At 40.7% G+C, this 17,888-nt stretch overlaps 1 protein-coding gene across 3 annotated transcripts; it reads left to right on the forward strand.

Annotated features, from left to right (window-relative positions):
* Positions 1 to 272: 272 nt before the first annotated feature.
* Positions 273 to 10,736, forward strand: LOC131228618 (uncharacterized). 3 transcript variants are annotated; one of them, XM_058224397.1, is made up of 5 exons: positions 273 to 396; positions 4,175 to 4,799; positions 4,900 to 4,948; positions 5,886 to 5,916; positions 10,327 to 10,736. In XM_058224397.1, exons 2-5 carry the CDS (start codon positions 4,192 to 4,194, stop codon positions 10,470 to 10,472), a joined length of 834 nt encoding a protein of 277 aa, XP_058080380.1. In that variant the 5' UTR covers positions 273 to 396; positions 4,175 to 4,191; the 3' UTR covers positions 10,473 to 10,736. The 3 variants fall into 3 exon arrangements, with proteins under 3 accessions (XP_058080380.1, XP_058080382.1, XP_058080381.1); XM_058224399.1 differs by having other exon boundaries at positions 10,333 to 10,736; XM_058224398.1 differs by lacking the exon at positions 273 to 396 and adding an exon at positions 2,375 to 2,510.
* Positions 10,737 to 17,888: the final 7,152 nt, after the last annotated feature.

The following is a 17,888-nucleotide window of genomic DNA, read 5'->3' on the forward strand; positions in this document are numbered from 1 at the left end:
GTTTGTTGGATCTCACAGCTGACGGAGAATGCTCCAAAAATCGACGGTTTGGATGATCCTGGTGATCAGATTAGAATCTTTTCCAGTAGATTGTAGGCCGTTGTTTTGCCTCCTTTCCTAACCGTCAATCAGTAGGCCAGAAAATTTAAATATAAAAAACCGTACTGTGGAGAAGATTTTTGGATCATAGTACATCAACGGTGGAACAGAACTGGCCAATGGGCCAGATCACCGTACGTGGACCCCACTAATCAGAAAAAAACCCGCGTACACTGTGTAGAGACGCGGGTCGCGTATACGGTATAAAATATTCCCCTCTGTCTCTGTCTCCGTCTCTCTCATATTTCCGTGGGAACCTTCGAACTTTCAAGCAACTGAGAGAGATTCCACCATAAGGTGAGAAAAAAATCTTCGGATTTTCGATTTGGGTTCTTTCAGAAACGTAAAATTCGATGATTTTCGATTTTGGTTCTTTCAAAAACGTAATTTTAGACGATTTTAATTTGGATCCTTTTAAAAATGTAAATTTAGACGATTTGCCGATTTGGGTTCTTTCAAAAATGTAATTTTCAGCGATTTTTCGATTTGGGTTCTTTCCGAAACGTAATTTTCGACACTTTTTCGATTTGGGTTCTTTCAGAACTGTAATTTTCGATCATAAATTTAACTGATTATTGCTTATATATGTGGATGATTTTCTGCAAAAATCATAAAGGATGCTTTAATTGCTTGATTGAATTTCAGATAGTTCTGTAAGAATTTCTGCAACAAAGCAGAACTTCATTAGGATTGATTCGTGACAAGATCCAAGCCTTCCATTAGGTGGGTTCCACTTGGAAGATGTCCTTGTCCCAAAACCAGGCCAGTGCAACCTTCGGGTCAGGTCGAACCCAGTTTACAGGGCAAACATATGGCTAAAAAAGAACTTGGGCTGAGTTTTTTCAAGGCGGCCTGCCTGTTTCACCAGATTGAACTTTGGAACATATACGTGGTCAGACCACCCATCTGATGGATGGCTTGGACATCGCTCCCATACTCTACACGCGTATGTAATGGCGGGTAGATGTGATGCCTTCTACATGCATGTGGGTTTAGCAAGTCTCATATATGCATGTATGTGTCTATATACGTTTGTGTAAGTACATATATACATGTGTTGGTGTATTACACATATACATGCCTACATATTTGCATATACGTATTTTTGTACTAGGCGATCTTCATACAAATAGTTGAACCATAAGCTACTATCCAACTAGTAGATGAGTGCCAACGCCATGCGTGTGTTGGCACTCAACCCATACAAAAAGTTGTCAGCGCGATCCACTTATGGCAGGCCACACTTATACTTTGGATCAGATCAGTCACTGTTCATTGTTTTCAATGGTCTGGTCCACCCGATGAGTGGATCGGCTTGTATTTGGCGGAGGTGTTCTTGATGGTGGGACAAACCTTTCTGACAGGTTGGCAGCTGTCCATTAGTTTTATGGTAACTTATCATCCAACTAGTTCCATGTGAGCATTTATGGAAATGCTTACTCCCCAGCCTTAGTGGGAACATTAGCAATGTCCCTATAGCTTTAGAATGACACCTAGGATAGATGATCATCAATCTATTCTAGAATGCCTATTCATTCCATTGAAGTAAGGGCAGGCCATGATGCAAACAATCAAGGGTGATTGGTGCGTGTGTTTGTGTTATATATATCACACATAAGTGATCTCATACTAGTACAACTAGTCTGGGAATGAGTGCCGATGTGATGCAATTGCCCCACATCTCACACGTGCACGCTCTGTGCGTGTGTAGAAGAAAAGGACCACCTTCCCTTTTTTTTCCATCACTACTTTACTTTTCTTTCAAATCTCTAGATTATCAAATTTCCTCTTTCTTTCATATCTTTATCTTAGGAAGAGAATAATTTTAGATTTTTCTTATCTAAGTATCCTCTTATTTAGGCACTTTCTTAATTACAATGCTTTGTTATTTAGTTGATTTCCTATTTTCTCAGATTTTTAGATTTCATAGCCTTTATTACAGATTGTAGGGTTTGATTATAAATAAGGCCTATGGAATAAGACAAGTTGATCAATATTCTCTTTTATAAAATTCTCTTATTTTCCCTACGGCATAGCCCAATCTTGCATTCGTGGTCTATAGCATTCGGCTAGATGATTGTTGGGTCTTTTCCACCATCTCTTTCTTTTCTTATTGATTTATTTGCTTCCTCTTTTGGGATTTGCACCACAATGTGTCATACATCTGAGGGGACTCAACCGTCCAAAACATTGTTACCCTTGTCCACTGATTAGGTGGGTTGCACCTGTATTTTGGATCAAATTAGTGGTTGTCTATAGCATTCGGCTAGATGATTGTTGGGTCTTTTCTGCAATCTCTTTCTTTTCTTATTGATTTATTTGCTTCCTCTTTCGGGATTTGCACCACAATGTGTCATACATCTGAGGGGACTCAACCGTCCAAAACATTGTTACCCTTGTCCACTGATTAGGTGGGTTGCACCTGTATTTTGGATCAAATTAGTGGTTGTCTATTGTTGCCTTTGGACTGGTCTGCCTGATGAGTGGATCAGCTTGAATTGGGCATTAGTTGTTCTACAAGTGGGGTTTGTGTTTCTGGGTTGGATGCCATATGCAATTGAGAGGATGGAAGTTAATCCATTAATTGGACGGTAACATATTGTCCAACTAGTTCCATGTGATCATTTAGTGAAATGTTAACTTCGCTGCCTTCATGGGGATGTTAGCAATGTCCTGAAAACTTTAAAACCTGGGATAGTATGATTGTCGATCTAGGATGTACGTTTATTCGAAACTTTGAATCTTGGCCATTTTGTTATCACAGTTTGTTTATGCAAGCCTTATATTGGATGGTTAGTATCATCTGACCAAAGTGCTAGTTTGAAATCATAAGCAGCTCATGGTAGGGTCTATTGAATAATTGTCTCGAGATGAAGATAGGAACTATTTTGTTTATCCACTCCATTTGACTTCCGTTTTTTTTTTCATGCTATTGATTGAATGATTAGAATCATCCAAACGGCATGATTTCTGCATCATGGTCTGCCTGTAGTGGTATGGAATGAATGGGCTGCCCAGATTGATGATATGCTATCCTGTTTCTCATCTAGAAGTTTTGAAGATGTTGCCAGTGCCCCCATGAAGATCAGGATTCTAGCAGTCACATACCCACAAAAGATCAACAAATACCATTCATAGATGAATGAGTGTGTGCCCAAGTCGTCTTCAGAATTCGTTTAATCAGAAACTTTGCAAACTAGTCTTGGCAATCCATGATCTTGCTGGCAAAGACGAGTCATTTATGTTTTTCATTTTTTCATTTTTTTTTTTCATTTTTTTTTTTCGTCGATGGACAAGTGTCATGGTTTAACATCCAAGTATTTGAGCACTTATTGTGCAACTCTTGAAACAATATGTATCATTATGGGCCTGTTTGGATTTAGTCGAAGTTTGTGTCCTGACTAGCAATCCACGGCATGTTTTCAGGACTAGCTGGTCATGGACATGACGTTTCTGACTAGTTGATTCTTCCCTTGTTTGTCAAACACCCCTCACACATGGACATGATAGACTGTGACACTTGTGGAACTGAAAGATTGGTTGGTGGCACATGCACATGTGCACATTGACACATTGGCTGCATTTATATTGCTTGAAGGTTGATGGTGGCACATACACACATGTGGGATGGTTGAACTTGGATGTTTGCACATGTGGCGCATTGGAACATATCACACATGTGCAAGGATAAGCGTAATTCTCACGTGTACTGAAATGGTAAAGTGTCATTGATAAGTAGTTCCACCTCTCTACCTACAACGCTTAATGCATGCTCTAACGGTTATATATCCATGACTACTTGTCCAAAAGTGCATTGGTTCCTGTGCATGAGGGGGTTGACAATCTATGGACATGTACAATTGCTTTGGCTACTTGTCGCGACACAATTTTTCCCAAATCCATGCGGCCCCTGTGTTTTGGATGATACACACAATGTGTTGCCTGTAACTTCGTTGCGAATCTCCAACTTTTTGTTTTCTCATGGCAATTTTCTTAGAGAATGGTGTGTCTGTGTTACGTGGGCTTTTTACTAATATTGTTACTTTATTTCCTTTTCTGCACCTTAACTGCCCAGCTTTGGAGGTGTCGAGAATGCATATGAAGGAGCCGGATCCTGACGACTGCTTAGACTATAAAAATATGTTTGAGCCTGACCCTGATGATTCTCAAGTCAGTGAATCAATGAAGTCCATGCTTTACTTGGGGACTCATGGTATGTTTCTGGGCTCCATAATTTATGGGGAACCCGACCCTGATGATTTCGGATCAAACAGGGCTGTTATAAATTATGGAATTGTAGCTGAACCTGACCCTGACGATGCACCGGCAGCTGAAAATGTGAAGGATGCGACCCCTGAGGGACTGGATCCCAATGATTGCAATCCAAAAGCACCCATTTTGGAGTATGAGAACATTATGGAACCTGATCCTGATGATTCTCTAGAAAATGATGTTGTGTGTGCCGAGCCTGATCCCGATGATGATGTGGGCATTTCCACTTTTGCTGGTTCTTTTGAAAATTTACCCATTGTAGAATGTTTGAGCATGCAGACGACTGGTGAACCTGATCCGGATGATAAAACAGACAATGCGTCCTCCACAGTTGATTCCGTGAGTTGTTACCCAGCGGCAGTTGATGATTATCAAGTGACACCTGTAGAAGCTACGTCAGTCCTTCAGACACTTGTCAAGATTGTTGGGTAAGTATATCCAACTCGAATTTTCCTTTCCGTCAATTGCTTCGTGCTTTCATTTCTTGGGTGTCCCAGTGTAATTGAAATAATGCATATGTTCTGGTAGGGGCATGACAAGTTATCCGGGTGAGATGGAATTCAGGAGGCTGTGTGAGGTAAGCTCTTTTATGAGCAGGTGTTTTTAGTGGAATGATCCAGTGTATTGCAACCCATCAATTAGATGGTGCAGGCTCAATGCACAATGGTCAGATTACAGTCATGCAGTGGTCAGATGGTGGGTTCCACCGATCAGGTTCTTACTTGGTTAGGTGGTGGGCCCCATTGTCTTATCTTTGTTTAGGATTTGATGGTTGCTTGTTTTTTTTCCATTTAAGTTGGTTTATATTCTTTCGTTTCATATTAGAGAGGTTTGTGAAGCCCACATGCAGCTCTTCGTGCGGGCTCAAATGCTGCACATCTGACCTGTGCATAAGATGGGCTCTGCTGTGTATATGACCTGTCCCAAAAAAATCGGGCCGTCAACTCGTCAGGCGGGCCATGCATGCAAGCAAACAATGGATGATTTCAAATAAAATTGCTCATGGTCCACATTCAATCGCATGAGTTGCATGCCAGATGGGTGTAGTCATCTAAATACTGGGGCCCGCCTTTTGCAGGCATGTATGGCTGCATGTAGTTAGAAAAATTAGGGCATGTTTGGATACAAGGAAAACATGGGAATCTAGGGAAATGGAAAAGGTTTTCCATTGATGTGACCTTTTTTTTTTTGGATAGCAGAGAAAATAATGGATTCCGCCTAGAAATCATTACCCTTTTTCCTAGTTTGGATTCTCAGGTAGGAGATATGAGGTGACTATTGTGAGAGGAATGTGAGATTTCCACTTAATATCCAAACAAGACCCCTCAAAATGGAATCCATGTTTGCATATTGGCATGGGAAATAATCATTACATAATGGCTGAGATTTCCAATTCTACACCAAGGATTCCTCCAATCTAAACATGCCCTAAGGTTCAAACTCAGCTCCCAAGCTTTAGAGGATGGATATCTTTCATGTACTTACCCGGCTTCCTAATGGTTGTTAAAATGCAGGCTAATCCTATGAATGCAGCAAAATGTAAAGGTATGTTTCTTTTTTGTCCATTGCAATTCATTATTACGGCTTTCAAAGTGTTTCTACCGTTAGCGTACATTTGGAAATTTCTTGAGGTTGTGCTTCAGTAGGTGGAAACTAAAACATGGATGTGGAAAACTTGCATGGATTCCTGTGGAAATGGAAAGCCACGGAGCGCTCCCTCCCTCCCTCCCTCCCTCCATATTAGGAAAGCCACTCCAAATTTTGTACCTCCCTTAAAAACTATCAGCACCCATATTGAGGAAAGCCACTCCAAATTTTGCGCAATGCTTCATGGCCCATTCTATCAACAGCAGTGTCTGATTCTCTCTCAATCGACCATGCATTCCAATCTAAAAGGGATACTAGGAGGACCATGCAATTAGATATAGTCTTAGATATTTTTCAAACAAGTATTTGTGGTTCCTTCAGATTTCATCAATGGTAGATTGGGAATCCCCTTGATGATCATCTTAGGTTCTACGGGTGGCAAGTTGTGGCCCATGCTGCTGTCCACAAGCTTCAGACCTATAGGGTATGTGAGCACCAACAATTTAGTTGTTTGTTTTAATTGCAGTTTTCCATGGAAAACCTTGGAAAAGGAAACCAAAACAAGAAGATTTGGTCGTCCTTTTTCCTTTTCTTGCCTAAGAAATCTATTTAATGCCTTCAAGTGACATTGATTTACATAATTCATGAGAAAACCTTGGGAAGAGGAGAAGAATTCCACGTTAACATCTGCCTTTAAGGTGGGCCAGATGCATACACATGTACGGATCATGGATGGGATGGTTTGGGTGGATTGCTTGAGCATCCAGTAGGCGCACAGGGCTGTGGTGATACACATTTACCATGGACCCCACGAGTACCCAATTCTTTCTCATGTGGGAATTGGAAGTCAGCTTGGACTTCCCCTTTTTGTGAAGGGTGGAGATGTTTCTAAAGGAGGTGTTCCACAATGGTAAGAACTCCGTCTAGCTTCTATTTAAAGAGATCCCATTCCCCGACTCTGCAGACAAGGAGCACGCAACAACTATCCCATTACAATGTGCATGCGGGTGTGGAAGGAGAGGAAGAACTGGGTGATCAACATTATCTTCTTCTTCAAGTTCCATTAATGGTGGAAATCCCAGGGCGGTGCATCAACCATGGAGTTTCAATGTGTTTTGATCATCGATTGGGACTGTCACAGTCCATCGAAATCCGCTTTTTTTTAATCATCTTAAGGTATCCCATGATCATGATTTTTGACTTTTGATCGAAATTCATCCAATTAGAGAATGATCATGTACCGAATATATTGATCGGTATCTGATTTGCTTTCATATACGTGGAGTCAATGAATTTAGTTTTGTCTATGATTGCACTAAGGTAGTTTGGTTTATTGATATGAATTGATCATTGTTCACTTCAATGTGGTCCACGAAGGAAATTATTATCTAGACCTTTTCTTGACATGTTGGTGATCATGGTTGAATTCATCTTCCTAAACCAAACTCAGGGGATAGGTTAATAAATTGGACAATTTCAAAAGTATGGATTAAACCATGGTAATAACCCATCCTAGTCTTGGCCATTGGTCAAATCAAGGGTGTGGTGCTTGTCAAGATGTTAAAAGGTCAACAGTTGGAGAAGTTAAAATATAGTTACCTAGCTGACTCAGTTACCCGTCTCTCCTTTTTTAGGCATTAAGGAAGTTCATTAGAGGTAGGGAATTAGGGTAGGATTTTGTTTCTAAGAATTGGAGAGTTGAATTGGTTCTATTCCACCAAAGTGGCTGTAATCAAGGAAACTAGTCAGTTCTCAGATTCTAAGGGCATGACATCTGGTATTACCGGCATGCATTAAGGACCGTTAAGGTGGCGTCTGTTCATACGCAAGTGGTGTTCAGCCCAAAGGGGTTCATCGTTTGGTAGGAGTTGGACAGGATGGGGTGGGTGGTGATGACGACTGATGACATGAGTTTAGAGGATCCATCTTGCCACAAAGGTGTTGGATCTTCTTGGCCCATTCCCTTGGCATTCAACTAGCTTCATTTGAGAGAACCGATCGCTTGTTGTGATCTTGACCAAAAGGAGGGATCATGATGTTGAATTGGGTTTCTCACCAGGTTTGACATGTAGGCTCCATCATCCTTGGCAATTTAATTAATAGCCTTGTTGATTAGTTAGAGATTATAATTTCTACATGATACAATCCTTTAATTCATGCTTATATGGTATATTTTCTTAATTTGGGCTTTTAAACCTTCTTGTCGCAGTTACGACTATTGCTTCAATTCTCTCCCAAATTAACTCCATTCCACCACTAACTGGTTCCAACTTCCAAGAGTGGAAGGAAACCATTGAGATCACCTTAAGGTGTATGGATGTATCCTTAGCCTTATGGGAGGATTCAACCTCTAAACCCCCACCAATTCAAGCTCAGCCATGGAGGTGGATAAGTTCGAGAAGTGGGAGCGATCCAACTGGACAGGTCCATTGATTATGAAATATTTTCTCTTCATTTATCCATTCGACAATTCCCGCAAAAGAGATTGCGAAAGAGTACTTGGCCGAACTTGGAGAAAGGTCTCCATAGAAAACTCATCTCTTTAAAGCACCAATGATGGGAAAATAAGGGAGCACATTATGGAGATCTCCAACCGTGCTTCTAAATTCGCTCACGTTGGATATCTTAGAGGATCTGCTCGCCCATCCATATTAATTACGCTTCAACCACAATTCAACGCGTTTAATGTTGGCTACAACACTCAAAAAGTAAAGTGGACGTTGACTGAGTTGATTGCACAGTACGTGCAAGAAGAGGAAAGGCTTAAGCAGCATATAACTAATAATGCCCATATGGAAATAACTCACATAAAAAGAACAGAGGTTTTGGAGATAAATGAACACAAAAGGTGGCAGATGATGGTTCACAGTACAAAAAAAGGAGAAGAGGATGGACCCCGCTATTTTTTCGCAACAATGGTCATTTCAAAAAGCAGTGTACCATGCATGTAGGGGGTTTCGGAGTCAGGAGCCCAGTGATGTGGAGCATTATACTGTAATGGGCAACCCAACAATGCAAAGGCAAAGGTCTAGGCTATTGGGATCTATAGTTTAATATTAGAGTTAGGATATTATTTGGACCTGAGTCTCGATGCATGGCTGAGTGGTAGATGCTTTGCATTTCAACATTGATGTCCTGGGTTTGAGTGCCCATGAGGGGTGTGTGTTTGTGTAAAGAAAGAAAGAAAAAAAAAGGTATTATTTGGACCTTTCAAACACATTTTATGCATTTTCTATGAGTCGCAATCTGGTTCCATTGTTGCTTTTAGATGATAATGGTTATACATTTTCCTTTGGAACAGGAAACTTTGTGTCATCTCATGGTTAGAATGTTATGGGTGCTGGCTCGTCATACATAATTCATCAACGGTATATTGGGAGTTCTCCCTGATGATAGTCTTTAGATATTCCCTATGGGCAGGAAATTGTAGCCCACCACAGTCCACCCTTCAGCACCCATAGGGGAAGAGAAGATCTAGTAAATGTATGCAAACATAGCCAATTCTGTTGTTTGGAGTGCAGTTTTCCATGGAAAAGTAAACTGGAGTGAGATGATGCCGTTGTCCCATTTCCTTTTGTGGCCTCAGAAATCGATCTAATGCCTCTTCCAAGTGATATCGATTTCCGCAAATTTCCTAATAAACCTAGGGAAAGGAGAAATAGAGTTCCATATAAATTGTTTTGTTTTCAATGTTATCCCAAACACTGCCTAAATTCCCATTGGATTCAATAGGCATTGAGCTCATATCTTGGGATAAGAGAAGTGAGCATGATAGAGATTCAGCAAAGGTTTCATAGACCTCCACTAGGCCTGTGCACACACAGCTCCCATGAGGTTGACCTAGAACTCAGGTAGGCCACACCATCTGAAACCATGAGAAATCATGACTAAAACATCTAAAAGCACTTGGTGGGGCCCACCTGAAATTTGGTGTGACCACTCATCTAAGTGGGACACACAGAGTGGATGGGCTGGATGTTTAAACGACATCTCATTGGTCCCTCTATACAATCAGGAAGGCTTCGATGGGCGGTCATCCACTCTCAACTGTTGTCTGTGGTGCGGCCAACTCAAGTCATAGATTGGCCTAATTTTTAGGCCCAAGGGTGCATCTGATTAATGGGATGGATGTCCATCACACAGCATGGTGGGGCCCACAGAGCTCAACCTGATAGTACCATTTCCCATATATATGTATATATATACAGTTGCTCGACGTGACACACTTTGCATTCACTGCCAGAACTGGAATTTGAGGTGGTCTTCGACGGGCTGCTTTTTTTATTTATCTTTTGCTTACACGGTTTTGAGTAGAGCGAACCCGGTTTGTATGATTTTCATTACTGATCTGATGCATCTTCAATTCAGCTGCAGTGGAAGTCCCATCTTTAGTGGGCATTGATAAAGACATCGAATGGGATGGAATTGGGATGGCGGAGATTTATGCCGACCCGGGAAGGAATGGCTTCCCGTGGCTTTCTCTCTCTTCAATGGAAGCAGCCTGCACTGTTTAGATGCTGGGACCATACACCATGTTGTTATATATACATGTTCAAAGCTATGGGTTGTATGTAGGAATTGTGTGTGAATTGTGAAAGATAGTAGATTGGGCTTGTGAGTATATGAAATAAAGCTACAGGGTGGGACCCATCTGATGGATGGTCCGATCAGATGACCCTATATGGGCCCCACATGCATGGGACCCTGTGCAGGAGTCTGAATATGACATGCATTGGCTTGTATTCATCTATGCATATGCTGAAAGGTATTGTTGTGGATGTGTTTGAGTGAGAGTTGATTACTTGTATGGAGTGTGTGGTAGTCGTGTAGGCATCCGAGTCATGTAGACTGTGGGCCCCATCTCAAAGATGGGCTATCTTGAAAATCTGGTCGATCCACCCATTAGGCAGGCCGCACCTGTTTGCTGAGTCAGACCGTTGGATTTCCGTTGATTTCGTGAGTGGATCGGCCTGATTTTCTCGCCGGATGATCTTCATTGTGGGCCCCACTGTCTACACGGTTCAGATGTGCTCTGTACTAAGTTAGTATACAGCTGGGCTGTAGATTTCCCTTATTGGAGGAGTGTCGATGAATGTATGTGGTGTTTGTACCGTAGCAGGCAATGATTCTGTGTGAATTTATCAGTGGAGCTTAGGTGGGCCCACCTATTGTGGCCAAAAGTCATCCAGGATGACATCTAAGGGCATGGGAAATGGATGGTATTGATCAAATAACCCTTGCCGTCTATTTTTTTTTTTTTAAAATCACAATCTGTGGGCCACCCAATGCACCGATAAAATTAGGTGGACCGATCAACACATTCTTGCATAAGGCTACCTCTTCCTCGGCATTTTGCTTTCTAAACATTTTTTTTTTTTTTAAAACCTACCTCTTCCTCGGCATTTTGCTTCTTTTTTCTATTTTTTCATTAATTTATTTTCAAATAACATTATTTTCTTTTATTTTAAATTCTACCAGCTACTCTTTCTTTTTTCCTTTTTCTACACTTATTAATTTCGCTCTCTTTTCTCCATCACTGTGGGCTCCGTAGTCCCTAAGAAGGTTTCAACGGTGGATGTGCTTCTTGTTGGTGTGGTCCACTTGAGCTTTGGATATGCTTTAATTTTGGGCTCATGCCCTAAAATGAGCTTGCAAAGAAGATTGACGGCGTGGATAAAACACATAAATCGTGGTGTGCCCCACAAAGTCCTTACACCATGTAGGTGCAATTTGTCATGCTATGCTTGGGTGTGCCCCCACAGAGTCCTTGCACCGCATAGGTGTTGGGTTCTAAACTTTCGAACAGGAAGAATTATTCTAATTTTATTTATTTATTTTTAATGTTGTTATTTCTTTATTAGTTTCCTTATATGAATGGCTTTTCTCTAAATACCCAAATATTTTCTGCTTCTTTCCTAATGCATTTAACAATCTCGCACTACATGATAACTATCTTTTCCTCCACGTTTTAGTTTCATTTTCTCATCAATATCACTCCATTTTCTCCATCTTTTAATAAAAGCATCCATGATTAGAAGTTTATATTCATTAATTTATTTATTTTAGTTTTGAGTTTTGGTCCATTTTCATTCAAGGCTTGTTTGATTTTTCATGTAATATGTAAATCTTTATAAATAAATAATTATTACTCTTTCACTTTGTTTTAAAATGCATGAGTATTTCTACTTAAAAAAGGATCCAAAAGGATTGACTTTTACTTGTGGGCCCCATCGTGATGTATATGACATATCCGTGCCATCTATTTGTTTAATCAAAACATTTTGGGGCATAATTAAGCCGGAAAATGATACACATCTAACACTCAAGTGGAATATGCACATTTTCCTTTAAAAAAGGGATAGCTTGACGTCTCCATATCTGACCCTACTTGTGACTTGGCTGGCTTTTCTTGATGAATTGGCTTTTGTTGGTTTTAAAAGGTAACCTAGGCACAGGTAAGATGACTTTAGGGTTTTGCCAAGGAGAGGTTGAGCTTTCTTCTGTTTCTATGCAGGGGCTAGCTTAGAGGGGGATTTTTGCAGCATTCAAAATATTCTCATTAATCTTCTCTTCTTGGTGCACTCTTTCTATTCTCTCATTCCCTTCGGTTTGTCCTCTTCCTGGACGATGCATGCTTTGGGGAGTGGGTTGGTGAATTTATAGGGTTAGATACCGTCAACCATCCATCAATTGATGGACAATTAGCATTCATCTATCATGCAGGATCTGTCCAAAGGAATCAATTCTTGGGTGATTATTTGGGGATAGAGAGATTTGGGACATTGGTCTTCTTCTGGGATGAGATTTTTTTTAAAAAAAAATAAAATTGCCTAGGGATGTTTGACAGATTTTCAATGATACCCTAAATAGATAAGTGCAGTTTTATCCTCAAGCGTCAAGGGAATGGATTCTGAGGATAGTCAATTTGAAAGCACTATTGCATGACCAAGGGTTGGTGATCTCAAGATTGGGTCTGATAGTCGAGTTCAAAGATAGATATTCTAACCCTCCCTAAATTTGCTAGACGTTTAAATGGTGGAATTGTGCTTAGGATATGGTTTTATGGAGAAGTTAGCCAATAAGTTGAAAGTACTATCTTTGATTTGAGTGGGATGTCTACAAAAATGATATGGTAATTACTTAATGGGTCGTTTGGATGACCATAAAGTCCTTAAGTTGTAGAGGGATTACAACTAATATGATTATAGGGGTTGTTTGGATGCATGTGTTTGCTTGTAAAGGCTTTGCGGGCTGTAAACATATTACAACTTTTAACTGTAAAATGAAACCAATTGTAATTTGAAAGCTGGTAAAGAGTCATGTTTCATATTATAAGTAAAGTCTGAAAGATAATAAAGATCATAGCCTTGGCTCATAAGGGCCAAATAGCTTAGGGCAGACAACAACAAAATAAAGTAAATGCAAGAAATAAAATGCGGTTAAGGGAAATAAGTCAGTAGTGCTAAAAGGGGTGTGCAGAATGAGCCTTGAGTTGAGCTTGATTAAGACGTGAGAGAGAAAAAAGAAAATTCAAACACCATTTTCCTTTAAAAAAATGATAGCGCAGTGTCCCTAAATTTGACCCTACTTGTGACTTGACTGGCTTTTCTTGAAAAATCCTGCATCCATTTGTCATGCAGGATTTATCAAAAGGAATCGAGTTCTCATGGTAAAAAAAGGTTGTGGCACCCATGTGGTTGTCAACTAGCGCTCCGCCGATGGTTTAATTTTCCCTATTTTGAGGGAACACTCATGTTTTTTCTTTTGTTCTTTCAATTCTTGGGTGATTATTCGGTTTGAATGGTTAAGGATTGAGAGATCCTGCAAATTGGTCTTCTTTCGGGATGAGTTTTTTTTTTTTTTTTTTTTTTTCTGGCATAAGGGACTTTGTTTGAAGGATTTTCAATGGTACCATGAATAGATAAACGCAATTTTATCCTCAGGTGTAACGGGAATGAATTCCGAAGATAGTCAATTTGAAGGCCCTATTACATGACCAAGGGATGGTGATTTCAAGATGATCAAGTTTAGAGATAGTAAGATATCTTAACCCTAAATTTGCCGGAGAGTTAGATGGTGGAATTGGGCTTGGAGTATGGTTTTATCAAAAAGTTAAGTTAAAAATAATGTTTTTGATTTGGGTGGAGTGTCCAAAAATGATACGGTAATTACTTGAGTAAATAATTTTTACTCATTTATAAGAATAATTTTTACTCATTTATAAGGTATTTATTGGTGACATGAAAAATCAAACAGCCTTCAATCTCCTGAATGTCCTCTCTTTCTTTGCTTTGTCGTGTTTACTAAATCCTTGCCTTTTCAAGTCAATATCCCTTAGTCTTAAGTATCAGATAAATCCTATCTTCAAGTACTAGCTATATTACCCATGTGTGTTAAAATGATATACATATATTTGCCTACTCTTCATAACAACCTATCATTCACTATGCCAATTTTTCATGCACAATTTAAAAAGGGGATTGTGGGGCCATGTTTCAATATCTAAATCATCATTTAGTACCGTTCATCATGATTGAACCATGCCCAAAAATAATCCAAAGTGGTGAAATCCTATATCCAATTAACTCAATCTTCATTGAAATCCTCATTTTGATTGTGATTTGAATGCTAGAATTTGAGAGGACAAGATGGTTACGATTGAGACAATTTTGGTAATGCTCCATCCATGGTGGGACATAATAATCCAATGGTCTAGATTACCAGATCAGATATCACACTTACCAGATTTAAAACCACATGACATTGTGAAAAGTTGTAATGTAAAATTGAGGTGACTCTGGTGGGAATTTACTACCACTCTGAAAATGATGGTTAACTATCATTAGAGTTGGGTGCGAACTGACTCGATCCGACTAGCTCGACTCTTCTGACTCATTTACACCCGACTCAACCTGAATCGAATGGGTGAGTCAGTCCGAACTGAGTAGGCTTCGCCCAATCTGAATTCAAATCAAGTTGAGTTCGAGTTACCTAGTAACTCAACCCGACTCGACTCGGGTATGATATATATAAAAATACGAAAAAAAATCCTAATTTCTAATCCACTCTATCCTACCCCGCTGCATGCTCCGATCCAAAAAACAAAACTCATTTCCATCTGGCACCCATCGGCGCAACCCTCCGGCCTTTCTCCTCCTCCTCCTCCTCTCTCTCTCTCTCTCTCTCATCTGGCAAGCGGCAACCAGTGGCTCATCAAGTGTGTCTGGTTTTTGTTTTTTGTTTTTTAATGTTAAGAGGATGGAGATAGAAGGAAGTGGGTTGCGGACTAAGTAAACTCTTAAGAGGTCCACTATGATTTATGTATTTTATCCCTTCGTTGATGACCCGATCTGAATCGGTGCCGACTCAATTTGAATCGATATTTTTGACTGGGTCGGACTCAGTATGGATCAGCCCAACCCAGACCCGGACTCGATCGAGTCAAGCATGTTAGACTTGATACTGAGTTGGACCAACTTCAGGTCAAGCATTTTTCGAAACCCGAGCAAGTCGGGTTGGACCTAACTCGGTCCCACTCGACTTGATGCTCACCTCTGACAATCACCTAAGCGTGCGTGTAGAACGTTACTCAACCACGTGTAATCGTTATCCACCAGCTCACACACCATTCTTCCTTAGTGCGCCCCACCGTGTCGTAGGTATGCCATCCAACTTGCGAGTTACGTAAGCCTCGCCATGATGGTTGGAGGCCACAAAAATACAGAAATATAAATCCTTAGGTGTGCCACACCTTAGAAAACAAATCATAACCACACAAAATTCAATTGGTGGGCCACATGATGGTTGGATCAGATAATTTTTGGGCATCCAACTATCAAGGTGGGGCGACTCTGATGGATATTCTGGATTCCACACACATGCCACGGTGAGCCCCACCTACAGAGACTTGCAGAATAAGCAATAATACAGGGAGCGGATTAGGTGTTACCCTTACCTTGGGGCCCACCTTGACGATGTGTTGTATATCCACACCATCCATACCTTTCTTTAGCCCATTTTAGTACGTGGTTCCAAAAAATACGCAGATTCATATGTCAGGTGGACCACACCACAGGAAACAGTGGTGATTGAGTGCCTCACCATAAAAATTCCAAACGCCCCATCCTAAGTTTCTCGTAACGATGCCACATGCATGCCATGGTGAGCCCCATGCCTCCCACAGAGACTTGCAGAATAAGCTATTCTACATGGAGTGAATTAGGTGTTACCCTTACCTTGGGGCCACCTTGACGTTGTGTTGTATATCCACGCCGTCCATACTTTTCTTTAGCCCATTTTAGGACGTGGTACTAAAAAATAAAAAGATCCATATGTCAGGACCACACCAAAGGAAACAGTGGTGATTGAGTGCCTCACCATAAAAATTCCAAAGGCCCCATCCTAAGGTTCTTGTAACGTTTATTTCCCATCCAACCTTTTGATGGTGTCAATAAGACCTGAATGAAAGGAAAAATATTTAAAACTTTTGTGCCCATAAATTTTTTTTAATGGCCATCCATCACTGTTTCTAGCGATATGGTCCACCTAAGATTTGGATATTCTTAAGGGTTAGGATATCATCAAAAAATTAGATGAGAAAACAGATGGTCGGTGTGGATATACAAAATATAGATCAAGGTAGTCCCCACATGGTTGGTGCCATTACAGTGTGGTGCCACCTTGATAATGTGTTGTATATCCACTCCGTCCATCCGTTTTTCCAACTCACTGTAGATCGCAATTACAAAACTTAAGCAGGTCGAAATCTCAGGTGGACCACACCACTGGAAACAGTGGTGAATTGCAATTTAAAACTTTGTATTTTCCCTCCATCCAGATCTGTTTGATCATATCAATGGCTTGGATGGAAAATAAACATTATCGGTGGGACTAGGAAGTTTTTAACGGTAGGCATTCAATTACAACTGTTTAAACCAGTTCCCAGAAAGAAAAGTGTGCAGTGCTTGCTTCTGCAGCGTATTCAGCGGGTAACAACTAACGGACGCGGATTGCGTACTACCCCCGCCCGTCCCTAGCTCCGAACGGCCAGTTCTGTGGGCGAGCCCACCGTGATGTATCTGTACATCCAAGCCGTCTATCCCTTTTCTCAGATTATTTTAAGGCATTGAAACAAAAAATGAAGCAGATCCAACGGCCAAATGGACCACACCACAGATGACTCTTGCATTTAATGCAACTGACATTTAATGCTTTGTGCATTTTAATGCAACCAAGCTTATTATTTGGTGTGGTCCACTTGAGCGTTGGATCTGCCTCATTTTTGTGTTTGTGCCTTAAAATAATCTGAAAAAAGGGATTGACGGATTGGATGTACAGATACATCACGGTGGGCCCGCGCACAGAACTCTCCGGGTAACACCTAATCCGTTCCGTTCCTCAAGAGACTTGCAGAGGAAGTAGCCTAAAAAACCGAAGGAATTCGCTTGGGTATCTCGCCATGCTTTACGAAAGTGAGATAAATGACTTAACACGGATGAGATCCACACCGTCCATCACGTACATCACTCCATTTTAGCCCTTGATCCCAAAATTCAGGATAATTCAAAGAAAAAGAAAAAAACTATATTGATAATCTCTGAGTTCACGTAGCATGGCCCACCTGAGTTTTGCGATACTGTGATTTTTTGGTGAACTCTTTCATCCGGTTGAGGCACATTAGACGAATGGATTGGATGATATCTAAACACAACGGTGGTTCCTACACAAAACTAACGGTGTGCCTTTCATCACAACTATTCACTGTGGTAATCTCTACCTGAGTTTTGGATAATCATATTTTTAGGTTGAATGGTTGAAATGGGACATCAGACTTGATGGACGGACTGGATCTCATGGAAATTTCATCCACGTGGCTCTTTGTTCGTGAAAGTGACCTGGCAGGTACTTAGCGCGAGTTACCCTACCGCGCG

The sequence above is a fragment of the Magnolia sinica genome, chromosome 16, assembly GCF_029962835.1.
Source record: "Magnolia sinica isolate HGM2019 chromosome 16, MsV1, whole genome shotgun sequence".
Taxonomy (NCBI): Eukaryota; Viridiplantae; Streptophyta; class Magnoliopsida; order Magnoliales; family Magnoliaceae; genus Magnolia; species Magnolia sinica.

Excerpts from the sequence above, each read along its gene's own strand:
- LOC131228618 (XM_058224397.1), top strand. The coding sequence starts at position 4,192 with ATGCATATGAAGGAGCCGGATCCTGACGACTGCTTAGACTATAAAAAT. Across the intron at positions 4,800-4,899 it reads ACACTTGTCAAGATTGTTGG|GGGCATGACAAGTTATCCGG; the intron begins GTAAGTATATCC and ends ATGTTCTGGTAG. Across the intron at positions 4,949-5,885 it reads AATTCAGGAGGCTGTGTGAG|GCTAATCCTATGAATGCAGC; the intron begins GTAAGCTCTTTT and ends GTTAAAATGCAG.